Raw genomic sequence first — 19,066 nt, 5'->3', positions numbered from 1 at the left:
TGGTGGCGGCTTCGCTGCCTTGGTGGCCAGTGATGGCGCAAGTGCCGGAAAATTGGACTGTAACATACATTTGTGCGTACGTTAGCATAAACATCATATTCGGATAAGTGCTATTTTACTCGAATTCTATGCATCAGGCGTAAATATTGGGTTCAGCAAATTGTCCCAACAGTCTCGCTCCGGAGGAGATGCTCGAGTAGCCGCCGCGCTTTCGTGGAAATGGGTGGCGTTGTTTTCGGAGCGATTATTTATTGCCAAGCGAAGAGCCAAGAATGCGGGCCGGCACGCGGCGCCGGCTGACTCACCGAGTCTCTATTCGTGGCCCGTGCGGGGCTTCGGGCGCCATTTTGGGCCTCTCGCGGAGAAGCCAGACCTCGCGTGGGATTCATTTAAAGGGGGAAATTTTCTTTCTGCGTCATGTACAGAGAAAAGGGCTCCCAGCATCTTGAACAGAACTGCTAGTGATTCATTGGAAAGGTTGTCCCGTGAGCTGCATTTGTGGCCGATCGACTACATCGAGTTGCCTGCCACAAATAGGTAAAAACCAGAAAACGCCCACTGCAACGAAATCACCATGAATGCCTTTGCGGCTAATTCGTTGTGCAACACAACCCTTACGGCGGCAATTCCAGTGGCATGTTTGAGCAAGGAACCCCCATGAAAGCCAGCTTGCGCCGTACTGTTTGGAACGTTTTTGAAGCGTACGTAATGTGGTGAGTATTCTCCGTGAAACAAGCCATAAAACATATTCATGTTAAAAAGTGATCGTACTTTTATTCCGAACAATGTTACCATATCTTATCAGGTGAACCATTGCGTTCACATACAAGATTAAGGGCAACAAACTTTCGAGTTATTCGCAAAGGAAAAAAATTCACCGACGATTACGATGCTCCCTAATGCGAAATTTGAGTGCAGCTGTATACGTGTTTAATTTTGAAGTGATCTTGAAGCGATGCTTTCCACTCCATGTTTGCCGCTCTTATCGCCCACCATTCATATGCCGCTATTACAGTTAATGACGCGCAGGCCGAGTGTCAGCCAGACTACTCAGGAAAAGGAATAGCAGTTTCATATTTTACTGGACGGAGCAACAGCACCGTCTGTTTCAAACGACAGTGAGTTTAGGGCTTTCGTTTGTGAACTATCTATTGACTTCTGCACGTTTCTTAGCTGTGTGCGTGCAGGCAAACTGCTTTTGCCTGTATGAAAGTTATTGCATAAGTGAAAAAGTTACGCCTTTCTTTGCTGTGTGTTTCAAGTGCCCGGTGAGCTCTCATCCGAGCACAACATTCCAGAGGTCCGCTGTGAGCAGACGTGGCATATCGAAGTAACATGCAGATAGTTCAATAAACTACTTGTAGTTTCACATCAAGAAACCATTGCAAACTATATTTGTGAAAAAAAAAACATATCCAGAACAGCAGCAACACTGCAGTGAGGAAGGTAGAAGTGGTACTGCAAATGTTATATTATACTCAAATTATTATGTTAGAGCAATCGTGCGCGAATTTCTGTGCGCACAACCTGGCTCGAGAACTGACAGGCCGAGCAGGTGACACGCAACAAATACTGGGAACGGAGAGAGACCGGATGACCAGCTTTAACGAGATCACCAAACACTATAAATTGGGAAGGGCCCATTTCCCCCCGGCACACTCCTCGTTAAATAGACGGCAAGCGACGGCATGGCGCCTCTTACAAACAGATACATATCCGAACCCGGTGGCCTACCACCGCTACTACCCGGACCTTTACACGGATAGATGTAGATTCTGTGAAGAAAGGGCGGACCTACAACACATGGTATGGGCTTGTCCTCGTACACTCATACAGAATAAAATAATTAAAACCAGAGAGCAGTGGGAGACCGCGTTGCTCAGCTGTGCACCGGAAGACCAACGCAAGGCAATCCAGCAGGCCGAAGATGCCGCCAGGGCCCAAGGGCTCGAGGCCGTCATTTAGGTAGAGGCCTAGGTCTCAAATCTGCTGTGCACAAATAAAGTTTATTCCTCCTCCTCCTAGCAGAGCTTCAATCAGTATGCTGCATATTGTAGAGAGCAATAACCTTATAATAAAAACCAATGCAAAACGTTAAAATCACAAGATGTGCATAAATATTTATGCGCAGGCAACTCATCTATGCATGTCTACGTAACATACAGGGTTGCATCAATAGGGCCACATAAAGGTTGCATAAAGGTGGCACACATCAAGGCAACATCAAAGCAGTGGCCAAATTTCAACATCTAAGATGCATAAAGGATACATAAAGGACGGACAGATGAAGGAAACATGAAATCAGGCCAAATTTGAAAATCTAGGATACGTAAACTACCGTAGCCTGAAGGATACATAAAGGACGGACACATGCAGGAAACAAAAGCAGTGACCAAATTTCCACATGTAGGAAACACAGAGGAATTTTTTCCTGTGACCCCCACGAAGCACAAAGGACATACCCATTCTCATAAGGGTCTGTCGACGTTACGCCATGAAGAAATCCAGGATTCTAGGCACAGACAACTTTCCTGCAAAAACACCCCGTTCCAGAATAAAACTATACAATATTTGTAACCATGGTTAAATTTACTTAACAAGCATGCGTACGCCTTCACAGTGTGCACCTGCTTCACATAGCTATTATGCGAATTTGAGCGCTAATTAGCAGCAGTTAGAAAAACCGCTTCGCGTATACCTCGCCCGCTTGGAAGAGGAATTTGCCGGGTCTGCTAATATCCGTGCTGGTGAACTACAGCGCTCCTTTTCTAATATGTTGCAAGGCTTCGCGAGTTGCAGCCGACGGAAGATGCGTGAAAAGTTTTTACTAAGCAGGCTAGCAGAAGGAACCAGCGATAAGGGAAAAATGGGGGCGAAAGCGGTCCCCGCGAGGAGCTCACACACGCCTCTACAACGAACACCTGTACAGTGAAATTACCTATATAACGAAGGATTATGTTCCGGCCGAATACGTATTCTTTATACGTATTGTGAGCGCCTCTGGGATGAAGAACATTACGACAAATTTGCTTGGAAGCAGTTTCATCATCATCATCATCATCATCAGCCTGGTTACGCCCACTGCAGGGCAAAGGCCTCTCCCATATTTCTCCAACAACCACGGTCATGTACTAATTGTGGCCATGTCGTCCCTGCAAACTTCTTAATCTCATCCACCCACCTAACTTTCTGCCGTCCCCTGCTACGCTTCCCTTCCCTTGGAATCCAGTCCGTAACCCTTAATGACCATCGGTTATCTTCCCTCCTCATTACATGTCCTGCCCATGCCCATTTCTTTTTCTTGATTTCAACTAAGATGTCATTAACTCGCGTTTGTTCCCTCACCCAATCTGATCTTTTCTTATCCCTTAACGTTACACCTATCATTCTTCTTTCCATAGCTCGTTGCGTCGTCCTCAATTTAAGTAGAACCCTTTTCGTAAGCCTCCAGGTTTCTGCCCCGTACGTGAGTACTGGTAAGACACAACTGTTATAAACTTTTCTCTTGAGGGATAATGGCAATCCTTATTCCTTATTCATGATCTCAGAATGCCTGCCAAACGCACCCCAGCCCATTCTTATTCTTCTGATTATTTCAGTCTCATGATCCGCATCCGCAGTCACTACCTGCCCTAGGTAGATGTATTCCCTTACCACTTCCAGTGCCTCACTGCCTATCGTAAACTGCTGTTCTCTTCCGAGACTGTTAAACATTACTTTAGTTTTCTGCAGATTAATTTTTAGACCCACTCTTCTGCTTTGCCTCTCCAGGTCAGTGAGCATGCATTGCAATTGGTCCCCTGAGTTAATAAGCAAGGCAATATCATCAGCGAATCGCAAGTTATTAAGGTATTTTCCATTAACTCTTATCCCCATTTCTTCCCAATCCAGGTCTCTGAATACCTCCTGTAAACAGGCTGTGAATAGCATTGGAGAGATCGTATCTCCCTGCCTGACGCCTTTCTTTATTGGGATTTTGTTGCTTTCTTTATGGAGGACTACGGTGGCTGTGGAGCCGCTATAGATATCTTTCAGTATTTTTACATACGGCTCGTCTACACCCTGATTCCGCAATGCCTCCATGACTGCTGAGGTTTCGACAGAATCAAATGCTTTCTCGTAGCCAATGAAAGCTATATATAAGGGTTGATTATATTCCGCACATTTCTCTATCACCTCATTGATAGTGTGAATATGATCAATTGTTGAGTAGCCTTTACGGAATCCTGCCTGGTGCTTTGGTTGACAGAAATCTAAGGTGTGCCTGATTCTATTTGCGATTACCTTAGTAAATAGTTTGTAGGTAACGGACAGTAAGCTGATCGGTCTATAATTTTTCAAGTCTTTGGCAGCAGTTTGGAAGCAGTTTAGGCGTCCCATTTGCTCCTTTGCAACTATCGCCACATAATGGCGCTCCCACTGCGATGCGCTGCCTCAGCGCTAGTGACTTGAGGAACGTGCCGATGTGAGAAGTGTTGCTGCATTAATACAGGAATCGCTCAGCCCGTACTCTGCTTGTGACGCATCAGCCGGTGCGACGGCTGACGAATACGTTGCAATTGATGACGACGTGATGATGCAACTGACAACCGACGACGTCTTCAAAGACAACTATAGAGGAAAGGATGCGAATGTCAACGAAGTGATTAATGATAAGGATCCTGTAAACTAACAAATAATTTTGACGGTAAGGGAGGCGACAGCGTCAATCGAGGACCTTTGCTTTATTTGCGTAGCTCTCGCATTTTGCTTGCTATGAACCTCGATGTAACAAAGCTGCCTGCAGTCGCACACCCTCAGACGAAGTGTGTACAAAAGCAAATGGCGACATACTTCTCTCAAGTCTATATTATATTCATCTTACATAAAGGAATGCTCTGTTATTTATGAGCGGTACGGTGCGCGACCTTTACAGCGACGTGACTTGTATAGCGAAATGTTCGAGACGCCGCGAGCGCTTCGCTGCGATGCTTATGACATGTATTGTTTACACAGCAGAACGCTTCCGAAAAAGAACATATCTACTTGATAACATTTTTCTTCTAAGCGTGTATATAATATTGTAGACGGATACTTGCTTAATGTTCAATGTTTCACAGAAGCGCTGCGCCTCTATGAACTCTATTGGCTCGGAAAGAGCTTTCGAATATGTGCAGCACCTGTGCAGCACAGATTGCGTTGCAAAGACGTAGAACCACACACTCGTTTGTTTGAGGACGACGATTCTATCCGGTTTTAAGTTGACTAGATGACATCTGTTAAACGTATTTAGCAAACTTCTTTCAAAACAACTTATGTAAAATCCTAGGAATCTGGTAACCCCTAAGGAACAGTGCTCTTTAAGAGTAGGAGACGTGGTGTAACGCTGCAATGGCCCAATGTGAACCCAGGGCCTCTTCACTGCTATCTGATACCTTGATTCCTGCCTCTGCGTGGTGGTCACTCATTAGAGTGATGCACGTCTTTGACGTTGAAACGTTCGGCCCGTTGCGACTGTCTGGGCTCCTCTCGCGCTCGGTCCTTCTTAGAAGACGCTTTGCTTGAATGTCTAACTCACACATTGCAACCTGCACCTTTTCTGTGACGTCAGCGCGCCGCCATATTAAGCTGGATATGCGCATAAAGGCACATAGTTGGAGCATTCGTTTCCACGGTAAAGGAGCTCTCACTGGCATCCTTCCCGGAATGCATGTGCTAAGGTAAGTGGTCGAGATACTGTTCTTGCTATAACGGTTCTCACGCAACGGTAGTGTATAGCCTAGACTCGCAGGGCTGATACTTCGTTTGTTACCGCCACACTGGAATTGCAGACACTGGGCGAAATACTTGTCGCAACTTACCGACGACTAGGCCGAATTTTTCTTCAACTGTGAAGCTTGCCTTTCGAGGAACCCGTATGGGTTTCCTTTGTAGCACTTAGCTACGTTTGGGTAGATGTCTTATTTTCCATTTATTAATTACTTCTCTCCACCTTGCGGGTTTCCGCAGAACTATTACGTCAGTAAATTATTGTTTATGAAAGGTAACGCTGCTGCTTAAACCAATAAATAGCAGTTAAATGGGACAGAGTCGCTCATCGCAATACATTTTTTGCACAGTATCAACAGGAACTGTTGTCGAAAACAGGACCTGCCAACAGGAGCTGTCGTCACAGCATACCGGAAACCATCAGACCATAGACGGCCATAGAACCTTAGCCATTAGCGGTGAGGCTATGTGCATCAATGTGAACATCTTGCCAGACGGAAAAAGTTCCTTTTGCAGAATGCGTTGGCGTGGCTCTGTGGTATACTCATAAGCACGACGTTGCAGATTTGGCCCCCAAAGAGGCTGCAACATTCAAACTGAGGGTGACATGCAAAGTCGCTCTCATTCGGTGACATTGAAAATCAAACATGGATTTAGATACGTTCTGAATGATAGCAGTTCGTCATAATTATCGCGTCATAATATCGTTTCCTATTTGTGACATAAAATCCCAGTAAGCTAGAGCGAGGTGACCAGTTGGAATACGTGTCGGTAATGCTGTGGCAAGCTCTCAAGTCGGGAACAGCTTTGACGCCATTAAAGACTTGGTAATCTACGATTTGTTCCTCTCGACTTCGTAGCCAAGAGGCTACAGGCACTACAAGCAGACAAACATTGCTCATTTTCCCTGTCGTCGTTCAGGCCGTTAGTAAGCGCAGGCTGACCAGTAAAGCTCGACGGCACGGATTTATGATGCCAGGTTCGCAGCATATTTGTGAGAAGTGGCACGGCTTCCCACATATATGACCATGATGGCCAGAAAAACGTGAAATTTAGTCGAGATACATGGGTCTCTAGCAACTGGAAGCTCAAGTGGAACTCATTTGAAGAAACTATGAGGCGCAAGGCGGACGCACCCCGCGGATGGTGCTAGACGACGACGTGGGCGGGGCCAACCAGCGCCCACAGTCACAGCCGCCATGTTCTTTTAGAGCGAATTAGACTCAGTTTATTGCCAAAATGTGCGCGAGATGTTATAGCATGTTTCAGGGTCATATGTTAAAGGCGAGATGATGTGCACGCTAGCCGAATATAGCAACACGCACTGTCTTTCTTACACGACAAAGCACGACGCAACGCTACGTCGAAATTCTCTCGTAGCGTCTATCCGCGTCATGCTTCCGTGTGCTTCAAGTGGAGTGACGCTGTTCTTTACTACAAGGGTGATCACCGAGACTCAGGACTTGCTGGTGGTACTGGAGCGGCCATCAGTGCTGCCTCCCTTCAGGATGCCGAACACAATGACGAATACTACGACGAGCAGCAGGAAGACAGACGCGGTGGCCAGCCACACCCAGAGGCCGAGACTCTTTGGCGGCTGCGCCCGTTTTCCGGCCTGGCTGAGGCGTGAGTGGGAGCGCTCGTTGGTCTTGTCGGCGGCCAGGTCCTCGATGGAGCCCTGGCGGGACTGCGTACCTACCACGTGGCTGATGTGGCGGCTCGGGTTGGCGTCCTTGTAAGCGAACGCCGGCAAGTTTGGCGCCGGCACTATGCGCGACGAACTCTTCTTGCGCTTGGAGGCATCTGCCTTCGCGGGCCGCCCCGCTGAGACCTTGGAAGGGTCCGCTGACGGCCGGTTCTTGGTAGCCATGTCGCACTGCTGATGCCACTGACACTGCGATGGTTGCTATCACCAGGCGCAGACCCACTATGTGCCGACCATCTGGTAAGTTGCACAATAACAAAGAATGCGACAATTTTAAGACGTCCGAGATTCGAGAGACATGAAAGAAAAGAAAAACAAAGAGGCAGGAGGACTACAGAAACAATTCGTGCAAAGCATAAAAAAATATATGCGAAACTTGGAGCAGCTAGACGTTATGTACAGTCAAGAGTTGTCGGTGCTTCACGTAGTTTTTTCATCTTATCCTAATGCGAGGGTAAATGCCTCAGGGCATACAGGGGTATGGGATGGGGGTGAATAAGGATGATTGAATTAATGAAAAAAGATTTGCTGATCTAATGAAGTCCAAGAAGGATCGATAATGTGGTGCCTGCGTCCAAGCAGCGTAATCGCTCGGATTATGCGGTGAAAGTCCCGCTGCTGCGAGGTGCCGGAGCCTCGTCGGTTTCAGTGCAGGGTAAACCCACGACAAACCCACGGGGCACGACACCTACGCCGAAATGGGGCACTTACCGCTGCTGTATTTACAGGCTGCCATATAATGTGGCGTCCGTGCTTCGTCCACTGGATGCTGGCTCCCGCCTTCAAGTGCTCTACTCGCATCGCCGCCTGGATCCCCATTCAACCCGCTAGACTCGGAGCACTTCCATGGAATGGGCTGGCAACATGGATCTTGCACCGCTATCATGGCAGCGCACGCCGGGGGCTATAAGGAGCGTGCGGTCACGGCTCGCTTTGGGCACGACACCTACGCCGAAATGGGGCACTTACCGCTGCTGTATTTACAGGCTGCCATATAATGTGGCGTCCGTGCTTCGTCCACTGGATGCTGGCTCCCGCCTTCAAGTGCTCTACTCGCATCGCTGCCTGGATCCCCATTCAACCCGCTAGACTCGGAGCACTTCCATGGAATGGGCTGGCAACATGGAGCTTGCACCGCTATCATCGCAGCGCACGCCGGGGGCTATAAGGAGCGTCCGGTCACGGCTCGCTTTGGGCACGACACCTACGCCGAAAAGGGGCACTTACCGCTGCTGTATTTACAGGTCAGTTACCGCCCTGGCGCTTCATGCATTAAGACGGATAACTATTGCCTCATTGCGGTGTCGTGCCCCGAAGTGCTTTCTGATAAATTGTGCCTGGTGTCATCGCTCTTGTCGAGCATATGTCCTTCCATAGGTAGCTGGTTGATTTTACTTTCTGGGGATGTTGAACCAAACCCGGGTCCTGACACAAATGCCATCACGCAAACGCTTGCTTCCGTTCTTGAGACTGTGCGCAGACTTGAAGCGGGACAGTCAGCTATTCTAAATGAGCCTAAAGGTGTCAGGGAACGGCAAGAAGCCACAGAAGCCAGAGTAGATTGCTTAGCTGGAAGGATAGATGCACTGGAAAACATGGTTGCATCTCTCGATAGTGTTCAAATCTCGAAGCCAAATAACGAGTTACGCAGTTTATGTGACCAACTTCACTCGCTCACTTCAATATGTGATTATACAGAAAACAGAATGCGACGATGTAATGTACTGTTTTTCGGTATTGATGATGAGCAAGGCGAAAACTGGGCTGCGTCTGAACAAGAAATAATACAGTTTTGCTCAGAACAGCTTGGCCTTACCATGGTGAACGCATAGTTTGAGCGCGTGCATAGATTGGGGCGTTTTTCTTCTGAGAAACGTCGGCCCATCATAGCACGATTAGCACTTTTTAAAGGCAAGCAGAATATCCTCGCACTTGCGCACAAGCTAAAGGGTACTGAGTATTCCATACGTGAAGATTTTTCTTTGTCCACAAGGCAAGCAAGGAAAAAATTAATTGAATTTGCCAAAACAAGAAAACATCCTTTCAAACTTACAATAGATAAGGTTCGTATTAATGACAGCACTTATGTTTATGACCGCGCTACCGACACAGTTGTGCCGTCAATCCTGTCGCTAAAGGAGGCAACATTTGCTGGTATAGCTGAGAAATCGCAATCTTCCTTAACATCAACGCTGTCGTTATCTTACACGAACATTCGCAGCCTACTAAACAAGCGCGATGCATTGAGTGCTTATTTGGAACTTATTGGAGTTCCAATAATCTTATTGGAGCTTTAACTGAGACTTGGTTGCACACAGACATCACTAATGAAGAACGTCTTTCCAACAGTAACAAATACAACATTTACAGGCATGACCGTAGTGGGAAGAGGGGTGGTGGTGTCCTGATTACTATAAAAACCTGCATTTCGTCCTTTCTCGTAGACACCTATTCCCCAGCTGAAATAGCTTGGCTCGCGTGCGCAACAGCCTCTGCCCGCGTCCGAGTGGGCACGTGTTATCGGCCGCCCGACGCTGACCACTCGTTTCTCGATGTACTGCGTGAAAGCATTACGCGTGCTACTCAACAAGGTTCCGCGGCTCTTGTTTATCTCCTGGGAGACTTTATTTTCCACGTATTGATTGGCCAAATCTGTCATCATCATGCCGCTCCTCTGCTGAATTTATTAGTTTAACACTAGATTACAATCTAACCCAGACAGTCGATCAACACACCCGTGGTCCCAACATCCTAGATTTAGTATTAACTTCCACACCTGATACCGCCGGGCCTATTGCTTACATTGATGGCTTCAGCGATCACAAAATTCTTCAATTAGACATTAATATTCCACAAATTTTCTATCAGGTTCAGACTTGAAGTATTAGAGATTACAATAGGGCTGACTATAAGAATGGTAATGCTGAATTGGCTATTTTTCTTAGTGAAGTGTTTCTGCCATTCTTTAATTCAAGATCTGTAAACGACAGCTGGGAACCTTTTAAGCAAAAATTAACAGCTCTTGTAGAAAATTACGTGCCAAAAATCATTATAGCAAATGACAGATCTAATCCTTGGTTTACAAAGCACCTTCGAACACTAAGAAACAAGAAGAAGCGTCTGTATCGGGCGGCCAGAATGGACAATCAAGCCTCACCTTGGGCAGCTTACAGTGATATTCTAAAATTTTACTGCAAAGAGCTATGCGCAGCCAAAGAGAAATATTTCTCACGTAACCTGCCATCTCTTTTCATCAACAATCCCAGAAAATTCGGGCAAGTCATATCACCAGGTAACACGTGTACTGTCCGCAATATTGTCGTACATGATGATGGGGAAAGCCCTTTGTCTGACGCTGATTGTCCAGTAGCGTTTAACAATTTTTTCACCTCTTTTTTTACACAGGATGACTGTTCCACTGTTCCCATAGTTCCCGACTTTGAATATCCTTTTATGGAACCAATAGATATTACAGCAGATGGAATTTCGTCTTTAATAAATAATCTGAAATTATCCACATCTTCCGGTATTGACAATATTAACTCATAAATACTAAAAGATACCGTTACAATTTCAAGCCAAATTTTGTGTCATAATTTTAGGAAATCCTTATCATCTGGCGAACTACCCGTGGACTGGAAAATCGCAAAGGTTATCCCTGTATTCAAGGGGGATAACAAGTACTCTCCATGAAATTACCGTCCCATCTCATTAACATGCATCTGCTGTAAACTACTGGAACATATCATAGCATCGCATAGCTACCGCCATTTAGAATCAAATGACTTTTTTTTTATTTTAACCAGCATGGATTCAGAAAAGGCTTATCTTGTGAAACTCAGTTGCTTGAATTTACAACAGAATTACATTCCAGCATGAATAACAAACAGCAGACTGACTGTGTATTCTTAGAGTTTTCCAAAGCATTTGATCGTGTCGCTCATTGTCGCCTCATCTCAAAAATATCCGCGCTGCGGCTGCATTCATTAACTTTATCTTGGCTCCGAAACTTTCTCTTCTTGCGGCAACAGTTCACTGTTGTTAATAACCACTCATCGCTTACTTCTGACGTTACATCTGGCGTACCGCAAGGCAGTGTCCTTGGTCCTCTTCTTTTCTTAATTTTCATTAATGACCTTCCACAAAACATATCAACGCAGATAAGGCTTTTCGCCGACGATTGCATTTTATACCGTACAATAAAAACATCTGATGACCATTTAGCATTGCAGAATGACCTTAACCTTGTCAGTTTCTGGTGCAGTACGTGGCAGATGACCCTGAACTCAGACAAATGTAAAGTTATGTCCTTCTCGCGAAAACATTCAAACTCTCACTTTTATTATGTCCTAAATAACACCGCCGTACCTCCGACATTGTCCTACAAGTACCTTGGCATTGAACTTACAACTCATCTTCCCTGGAGTACACACATAACAGCTACCTGCGCAAGAGCTTCGAAAACTCTGCGGTATCTTCGATGGAACTTGCGTAAATCCCCTGCTACAGTTCGTAAATTAGCATATCAGACTTTTGTTCGCCCACAGTTAGAATTTGCGTCATCAGTATGGTCACCACATCAAAATTATTTAGTTGATATGCTAGGAAAAATTCAGAACAGGGCATCGCGCTTCATCACAAGTAACTACGACAGAACTTGTGGCGTGACCAAGATTAAAGCAGATATTTCGCTCCAGCCACTTGAAACTCGTCGCACGATAAGTCTTCTTTGCCTTTTCCATAGAGACGTCCATGGTAATCGACCTCGTGTGTTGCCGCTTGAAGTACCAGCGCGCACGTCACGTCGCCTTAACAATAGCCATAGTTTCATGCGCATATTCGGCAATACACTGTCATTTAACGCATCGGCACTGCCACGTGTCATAACCGTATGGAACAGTCTTCCTGATAACATTGCGAGCATAGCAGATCGTGACGCTTTTCGCGAAGAATTGCAGTTTCCTGTAGAAACATTGTATAAGGATGTTATTGACCTTCTTTCCTTCCCTGTTTCTCACATTTGTATTTTTGTGTGCATGAGTATATTACTGTGTTTACGCTCTCTAAACCTTAGCCTAGACAAACATTTATTGAACTTCGCTTTATTATCTTGTGAATGCCTGGATTGATATTTATATTGTTTACTCCTATACCGCTTTACTTATCTTGTGAAAGCCTGTATTAGGTTTTTATTGTTTACTCCTGTTGAAACACTTACTTTGTGTCCCCCCTTATCCAATGCCCTTAAATGGGCCTGTAAGGTATCTTAAATAAATAAATAAATAAATAAATAAATAAATAAATAAATAAATAAATAAATAAATAAATAAATAAGCAGGTGGTGGATGTCGGCTTCAGCATTTCGCGACTTGCAGAGTGGACACCCAGGGCGAGGATATAACGGGCGAAAGTGCGGCCACTTCCGAGTCACGGCAGGAGTGAGGGCAACCCCGACCTGGATCCTCCGAAGCGCAACCTCCTCTGCACGGGTAAGACCGCGGGGAACTGCACACGGAGGTGTGAGAGCACGTGTGCGGCGCCGGAGGTGCTCCTTTCTTGTTAAAAAGAAGGGTGGCATCATCTAGGTGAAAGAGCTGAGGTAGTGACGATGGAGAGGTTGCTAGACGGGTCGCAGAATCCGCACGTCTTTGGAAGCTTAGAAGGTCGTGTGGGATCCACTTGATAGATATTGGCTGTGGGATGCGCGGCGCCAGAAGATGGATCTGTTGACACATTTCAGGGCTGCGAGTGACGCGTCGCCTGGAGGGCATCAGTGCGGATGACGATGCGGGCCGTGGGGACCATGGGAAAGGCGGCCACAGAGCACAACGCTTTTCGAAAAGCAAGGAGCTCAGCACAAAAGGAGGAAGGAGGCTCTTGGATTTGAAACCGGGTCGTCTTATTAAGGGCAGGTGCGCAAGTGCAATAAATTGCAGTGGTCGTTTCACAGTTTCACTGCACCATGGCGCCAACCACGACGAGTTCCCGTGAGCCATCGCTGTTTTTAGCGCTCCCGCTTCATCGATGTGTTCGTGGCTTCAGGTACGTCTTACAGCCACGCAAGCACGAAAGAATCGACGTGAAGGGAGGGCTTTTTCAGGGATTAGCTTTTGGATGCACTTGAACAAACTCTGAAGCAATACAGCAGAGTTCAGCGCTTCTTTTGGCTCTCCCTCACTTACTGCAAGAACAGCATTCTCCCACAGTGAAAACCACCATTTTTTTTAATTACATGCTTTTTCCTCAAATAATTGCGCATATATATAGGGAAACAATGGGAAATACATATAGGGAAATATTGTAAAGGCCCCATCCGCTGCAAGATATGCGCTGGTGCACATACGCATAAGGAGTGTACGTCACGTTCCCAGCCTCGATGTGCAAACTGTGGAGCTGAGCATACTGCATCATATGAAGGGTGTCCCAAAAAGAAATCAGCTACTCTTACACGTACAATGGAGCAAATCCAGGGAAAAGTGCGGAAACGACGAGAACCACCACCGAATGCGGACGTGATATATACATCTACAAACCAAAAGCAACATGACACGGTGCAGCGCAGCGACACGGCTTCGAAAAAGTCCTTCGCCTCAGTCGTGAGAGAAAACCAGCAAAGGCTTTCATCTGCAAAGAGTCAATCAAAGCGCTCAAGTAATATAGCCGCAAGCCCACAGCAACAATTGTCCCCAAGGTCGCAGCAGAAAAACAGGAAGAGCCAAGAAAATATGTTAGATGGTAGCGCTGTAAATGAGATATCAAGTGGGCTGATTCCCATGATGTTCGCAGCAATCAAATGTATTTTCCTTGTCAGTCCATCGTTTAAGAGCATCCCTGAGGTAGAGGCCGTCCTGGCTTTGGAACCACTGGTGTCGTCTTTTTTCACGGCGCAACGCCGTAATTCTTCGGTGTAGCAACGATGGCTCCGCCAACAATCGTCTCAGAAGCGGTGTCTACCGACAAACACTTCCGCACATGTACTCCAGTGGAACGCTCGCGGCTTGCGTTCGAGGATAGCGTATCGTGCTCCAGTGTACCAATTCCCTTTTATGGTCAAGTCTCGCGTAGACGAGCAGTTTAAGATAAAGGGGTATTATTTTGATCATTCAAGGCGACAAAATGGAATTAGCCGACTGCTCGTTGGATTTCGCAGCGACGTGCCTGCCTCCGCGATTGACGTAACACCACATGACAAGAACGAATATATTTGCGCAACCGCAGTGATTGTATCTAAAGTGTTTACCCTGATCAGCGTCTACTTGGAACCAGGATCACCTTTCGACGTGTCAAGATTGGAAAACTTGTTGACAAGCACTCAATCTTCACATATTATTTGTGGCGATTTTAACGCACATAACGAGATCTAGGGCAGTTCACATACATGTGCTCGGGTTGCTAAGGTAGCGAAGCTTCTTCCGAGGTACAATATAGAGCCCTTGAACGATGGCAGCATAACATAACTGAAAAATCCGAACACTGTTAGCTGCAATGACGTCACATTCGCATCAGGTTGCCCCTATGTTCGGATGATGTACAGATTTCGAGACTCGAGGTAGTGATCACTACCTCACCCTAATCTCTGGCCTTCATTTTCGTCTGTCGCCCAGAAAAGTAAAACTGAAGTCGGTAGACTGGGAAGCTTGCACAGCAGCCGTCGACAAAGGGATCACAGCCTTGTCTACGAATGGAGAATTAATACCGACAATAGCTCAATGCCTCAAACAAAGTACCCGCTCTGCCACTAAGCATTTTAATGTAGCTGCTAACGACGAGGAATTCGAAAGGCTATGTGCCATTAGAAGGCGTGCCGAAAGGAAGGCTCTACGTACTAAATATATCGAAGACCTCAGAACTTGTCGACGGGCACAAAGACATATACGACGTTACCTCACCAAACTGGACCGAAAAAGGTGGAGGGACTTTTGTGGGACACTGGACATACGACAACCTCTGAGCGAAATCTGGCGAGTCGTCAGAGGCATTCGCAAGGAGCCGCAACAGCTTTATCATTTTATCGCCCTCTCACTACTTGAGCGCACATCCCTCAAAGAGGTGGCAGAGCAGTACTGCAGGCTCCTTTCCAACGGGGCACAACCTTCTCGGCAAATTGCAAGTCATCTGATCAGCCTAGTCCACCTCGGGCGACCTTTCCTGACTTATGCCATCTTCGACTGGTCGTTTCTGAGCGCTCTGGAGCGCTCTCGCGAGCGGCGTTGTCTTCGGCTGGTTGAAAGAGGGTGCCCGCCCTGCGTTCGGCTGGTTCTTCTCGATTGCTCTCCTCCACCTTCGAGCGCTCTGAGGCGCTCCGAGCCCTGTCGTCGGAGCAGTCATCGAAATTGAAACGTCATCGCAGAGCCGCGTTGCTGCTGTTGGCTACGGCCCACCGTAACCAAGGCAACCTAGGCCATTGCGACGAACGCTCGTCCCGCCGGCGCGTCCGCCGGTTTTCCCGGCAGCGCCGGGAGCTTTCGATAAGCGAAACATCGGACGTTGGTAGTAGTCACGTGGTTTAGCATCTGCCATTGCCTCCTCCGAGAGCGAGTCGCACGTTTGGCTTGCGCGCTCGTCCTCTACCTCTGAGCTCGGGGAACGCCGGATCTGCCCGACTCTGCTCCGGGGGATGGAAGCGACCAGCCGAAGATAGCATTAGAATTACCATTTAAAATTAAAGAGCTCACGGTAGCAATCGGCGACGCAAACAAGCGATCATCACCTGGCCATGACGGTGTGGGTTATGAAGCGCTCGCAAATCTATGCCACACATCTCGCCTACGCCTTCTAGAGTGCTACAACGCCTCATGGATAACTGAGGAAGTTCATACGGAATGGAAGCTTGCGAAAATTATTCCTATATTGAAGGCAGGGAAGCAGTCGACAAATTACGCCTCCTTGAGACCCATATCTCTGCTTAGCTGCGTAGGGAAGCTATTCGAAAAAATGATTCACAAACGGCTAAATTGGGTTGCGGAAACTACAAAAGTTTACCCGGAGGAAATGAATGGCTTCCGGCAAGATAGGTCCGCACTTGATAATGTCATTGCCTTGGTCTCATCAAGTGAAGAGAAATTGGTCTCTGGAAACACACCTACCGCATTATTTTTGGACATTAAGGCAGCATATGATTCGGTCTATCATAAAGCAGTACTTGACGCTTTGGAAACCCTTGGTCTTGGAGGACGGCTTTACGCATGGATTGAAGGCTATCTTCAAGGGCGCCAACTTTTCATGTATACCCCAGATGGCGCCACGGTGCTTTATGCCGTCGAGAAGGGAGTGCCACAAGGAGTTGTGTTAAGCGCGGTATTATTTAATTTAGTCCTAATGCTTATGAGAAAAAACGGGCCCCGTAGCGTCAAAATCACACTGTCTGCGGACGACATCTGCATTTGGAGCGCGGCGCATTCTCGCAGTACCACCCAACAACGTCTCCAGAGAGCGCTGGCAAATATATCGGCCTTATTATATCTAAGGGGTCTGAAATTGTCTATGGAAGTTCTATGGCTTGCTATGCGTTGCTATGCGTTGCTATGGCTTTCAAGCGGAGGTTAGTTAGTTAGTTAAATGGGGTTTAATGGCGCAAAAGCGGCTGAGGCTATGCTGCGCCAAACACGAGGTGTTCTTAAAATCATGTTTATGCAGGAAAAGGCTTTGTTAATCTATATTTTATGTAAAAATCCAGTGTCGTGTAGAAATTTACGGAGGTCACATAATGGGACTAGCGGATCATCACCTAAAATTAGAGCAGGGTGTAAAGGTATGTGTAGTGGATATAATTTGTGCAAAAGTGTTCGTCTGTGTGTTTCAGTCTGCGTACATGTGAGTAATATGTGCATAACTGTTAGTGGCTGTTGACATTTCTCGCATGTTGGTGTGTCTTCTTTTGTAAGTAAGTAATTGTGCGTGAGGTGTGTGTGCCCAATGCGTAGTCGGCATAAAACTACTTCGATGAAGCGCTCCTGATGGTAGCATGACTTCCACTCGCCAACTATGGGTTTCGTGAGATGTAGTTTGTTGTCGGCACAACGGTCCCATTCGCGTTGCCATTTTACCGTGAAGGCTTTTCTAATTGCACGGATGCTATCATTATATGGGAGTTTCGTGTTTGTAATATCTTTGTGCGCTGCCATCAATGCACATCTATCAGCTGCTTCGTTACCTGGTATCCCAACATGGCTTGGGACCCAACAGAAACGAATTGACCTCCCGTATTCGTTAAGCACCAACATGTTTAAAATGTCTCCTATCAGGGGTTCACACTCATATTTCAACTGTAGAGCCTTCAGTGAGCTTAAAGAGTCAGTATATATGACTGCATGTTTGTGTTTATCAGTTATAATCTTTTTAACAGCAACCCAGATAGCGTAAACTTCAGCCGTGAAAACAGAAGCGTGTTGTGGTAATCGAATACTTGTTTCCCAATTTTCCGCTACGGCCCCCACACCCACGTGATCTTTTGTTTTAGAACCATCAGTGTAATATTGTATGTTATTTTGATATTTGTCCTGAAGTGCACGGAATTCTTGTATAATGTGTTCGTGTGGGATGTCTCTTTTCTTTAGATGTGTTAACGTCCAATCACATAAGTGTGTGAAATCGTACCACGGGGCCAACCGTTGTGGTTTCTTGGCAACCTGGAGGACTTCGTGCGGAATGTCATAATCCCGACAGTATTGCTCATACCGCAGGACAAGTGGCCTAATCGTGTTCGGTTTATTTGTGTAGTGTAAGCGTGTGTTGCATTGTGTGAGGATGTTGTAGCATATATGTTGGGGTGATGACTGAATTTTAAGTACGTAGGAAAATGTGAGGAATGCTCTGCGCTGCTGTAAGGAGGGTTCATTACACTCGACGTATAAACTTGGAATAGGTGAAGTTCGGTAGGCACCACTTGCCAGTCGCAGTCCAAGGTTATGTACCGGATCAAGTCGTTGGATGTAGGACTGTCTGGCTGAACGGTAAACCACGGAGCCGTAGTCTAAAAGACTACGCACAAGAGACCGGTAAATACGTAAAAGACAGGTTCGGTCGGAACCCCAGTGCTTATGAGATAAAACTTTGAGGATATTCAATGCTTTATTTGCCTTAATCTTTAGTGTTTTAATGTGGGATAGGAAGTTTAGTTTTTGGTCAAAGGTTACTCCCAAGAATTTGTATTCTTGTTGCACCGGCAGCGCGACATCATTTATTTTTAAATCCGGGTCTAAATACAACCCTCGTTTTTGCGAAAAAAGCACTGTAACAGTTTTCTGAGTAGAGAAGCGGAAGCCATTTTTTTCAGCCCACTCCATTAGTTTATTTATTGTTATCTGGAGCTGCCTTTCACATGTTCGTAAGTTGGAGGCGCGGCACGCTATTTGCAGATCATCGACGTATATGGAGTGCATAACAGAGGTGGGAATGACGTTGTTGACAGAGTTCATTTTTACTATAAAGAGTGTTGTGCTAAGTACGCAACCTTGTGGCACGCCGTTTTCTTGGATAAATGTGCGCGAGAGCACAGTGCCTAGACGGATTTGGAATGTTCTATTGGACATAAAATCAGCCAGACAGTTTAGCATTTTGCCACGGATTCCTAATGAGGCGAGGTCACGTAAGATTCCAAATCTCCACGTGGTG

At 46.4% G+C, this 19,066-nt stretch overlaps 1 protein-coding gene across 6 annotated transcripts in view; it reads left to right on the top strand.

The window, feature by feature from the left end:
- LOC139054403 (prolactin-releasing peptide receptor) overlaps nucleotides 1–19,066 on the top strand; it is a 167,965-nt gene that overhangs the window by 94,108 nt on the left and 54,791 nt on the right. Inside the window, exons 1-2 of one of the 6 annotated variants that reach the window (XM_070531337.1) lie at nucleotides 8,305–8,439; nucleotides 12,829–12,942. The exons of 1 other annotated variant lie outside the window; for it this stretch is intronic. In XM_070531337.1, coding sequence (XP_070387438.1) covers nucleotides 8,305–8,439; nucleotides 12,829–12,942 — 249 coding nt within the window. Of the gene's footprint in view, nucleotides 1–8,304; nucleotides 8,698–12,811; nucleotides 12,943–19,066 lie in introns of those variants that run through there. 4 more of the 6 variants (XM_070531336.1, XM_070531338.1, XM_070531340.1 and 1 more) reach the window with 4 other exon arrangements.

The sequence above is a fragment of the Dermacentor albipictus genome, chromosome 1, assembly GCF_038994185.2.
Source record: "Dermacentor albipictus isolate Rhodes 1998 colony chromosome 1, USDA_Dalb.pri_finalv2, whole genome shotgun sequence".
NCBI classification, from domain to species: Eukaryota; Metazoa; Arthropoda; class Arachnida; order Ixodida; family Ixodidae; genus Dermacentor; species Dermacentor albipictus.
Note: the sequence above shows the minus strand (reverse complement) of the source record. Positions and strands in the feature narration are given on the sequence as shown.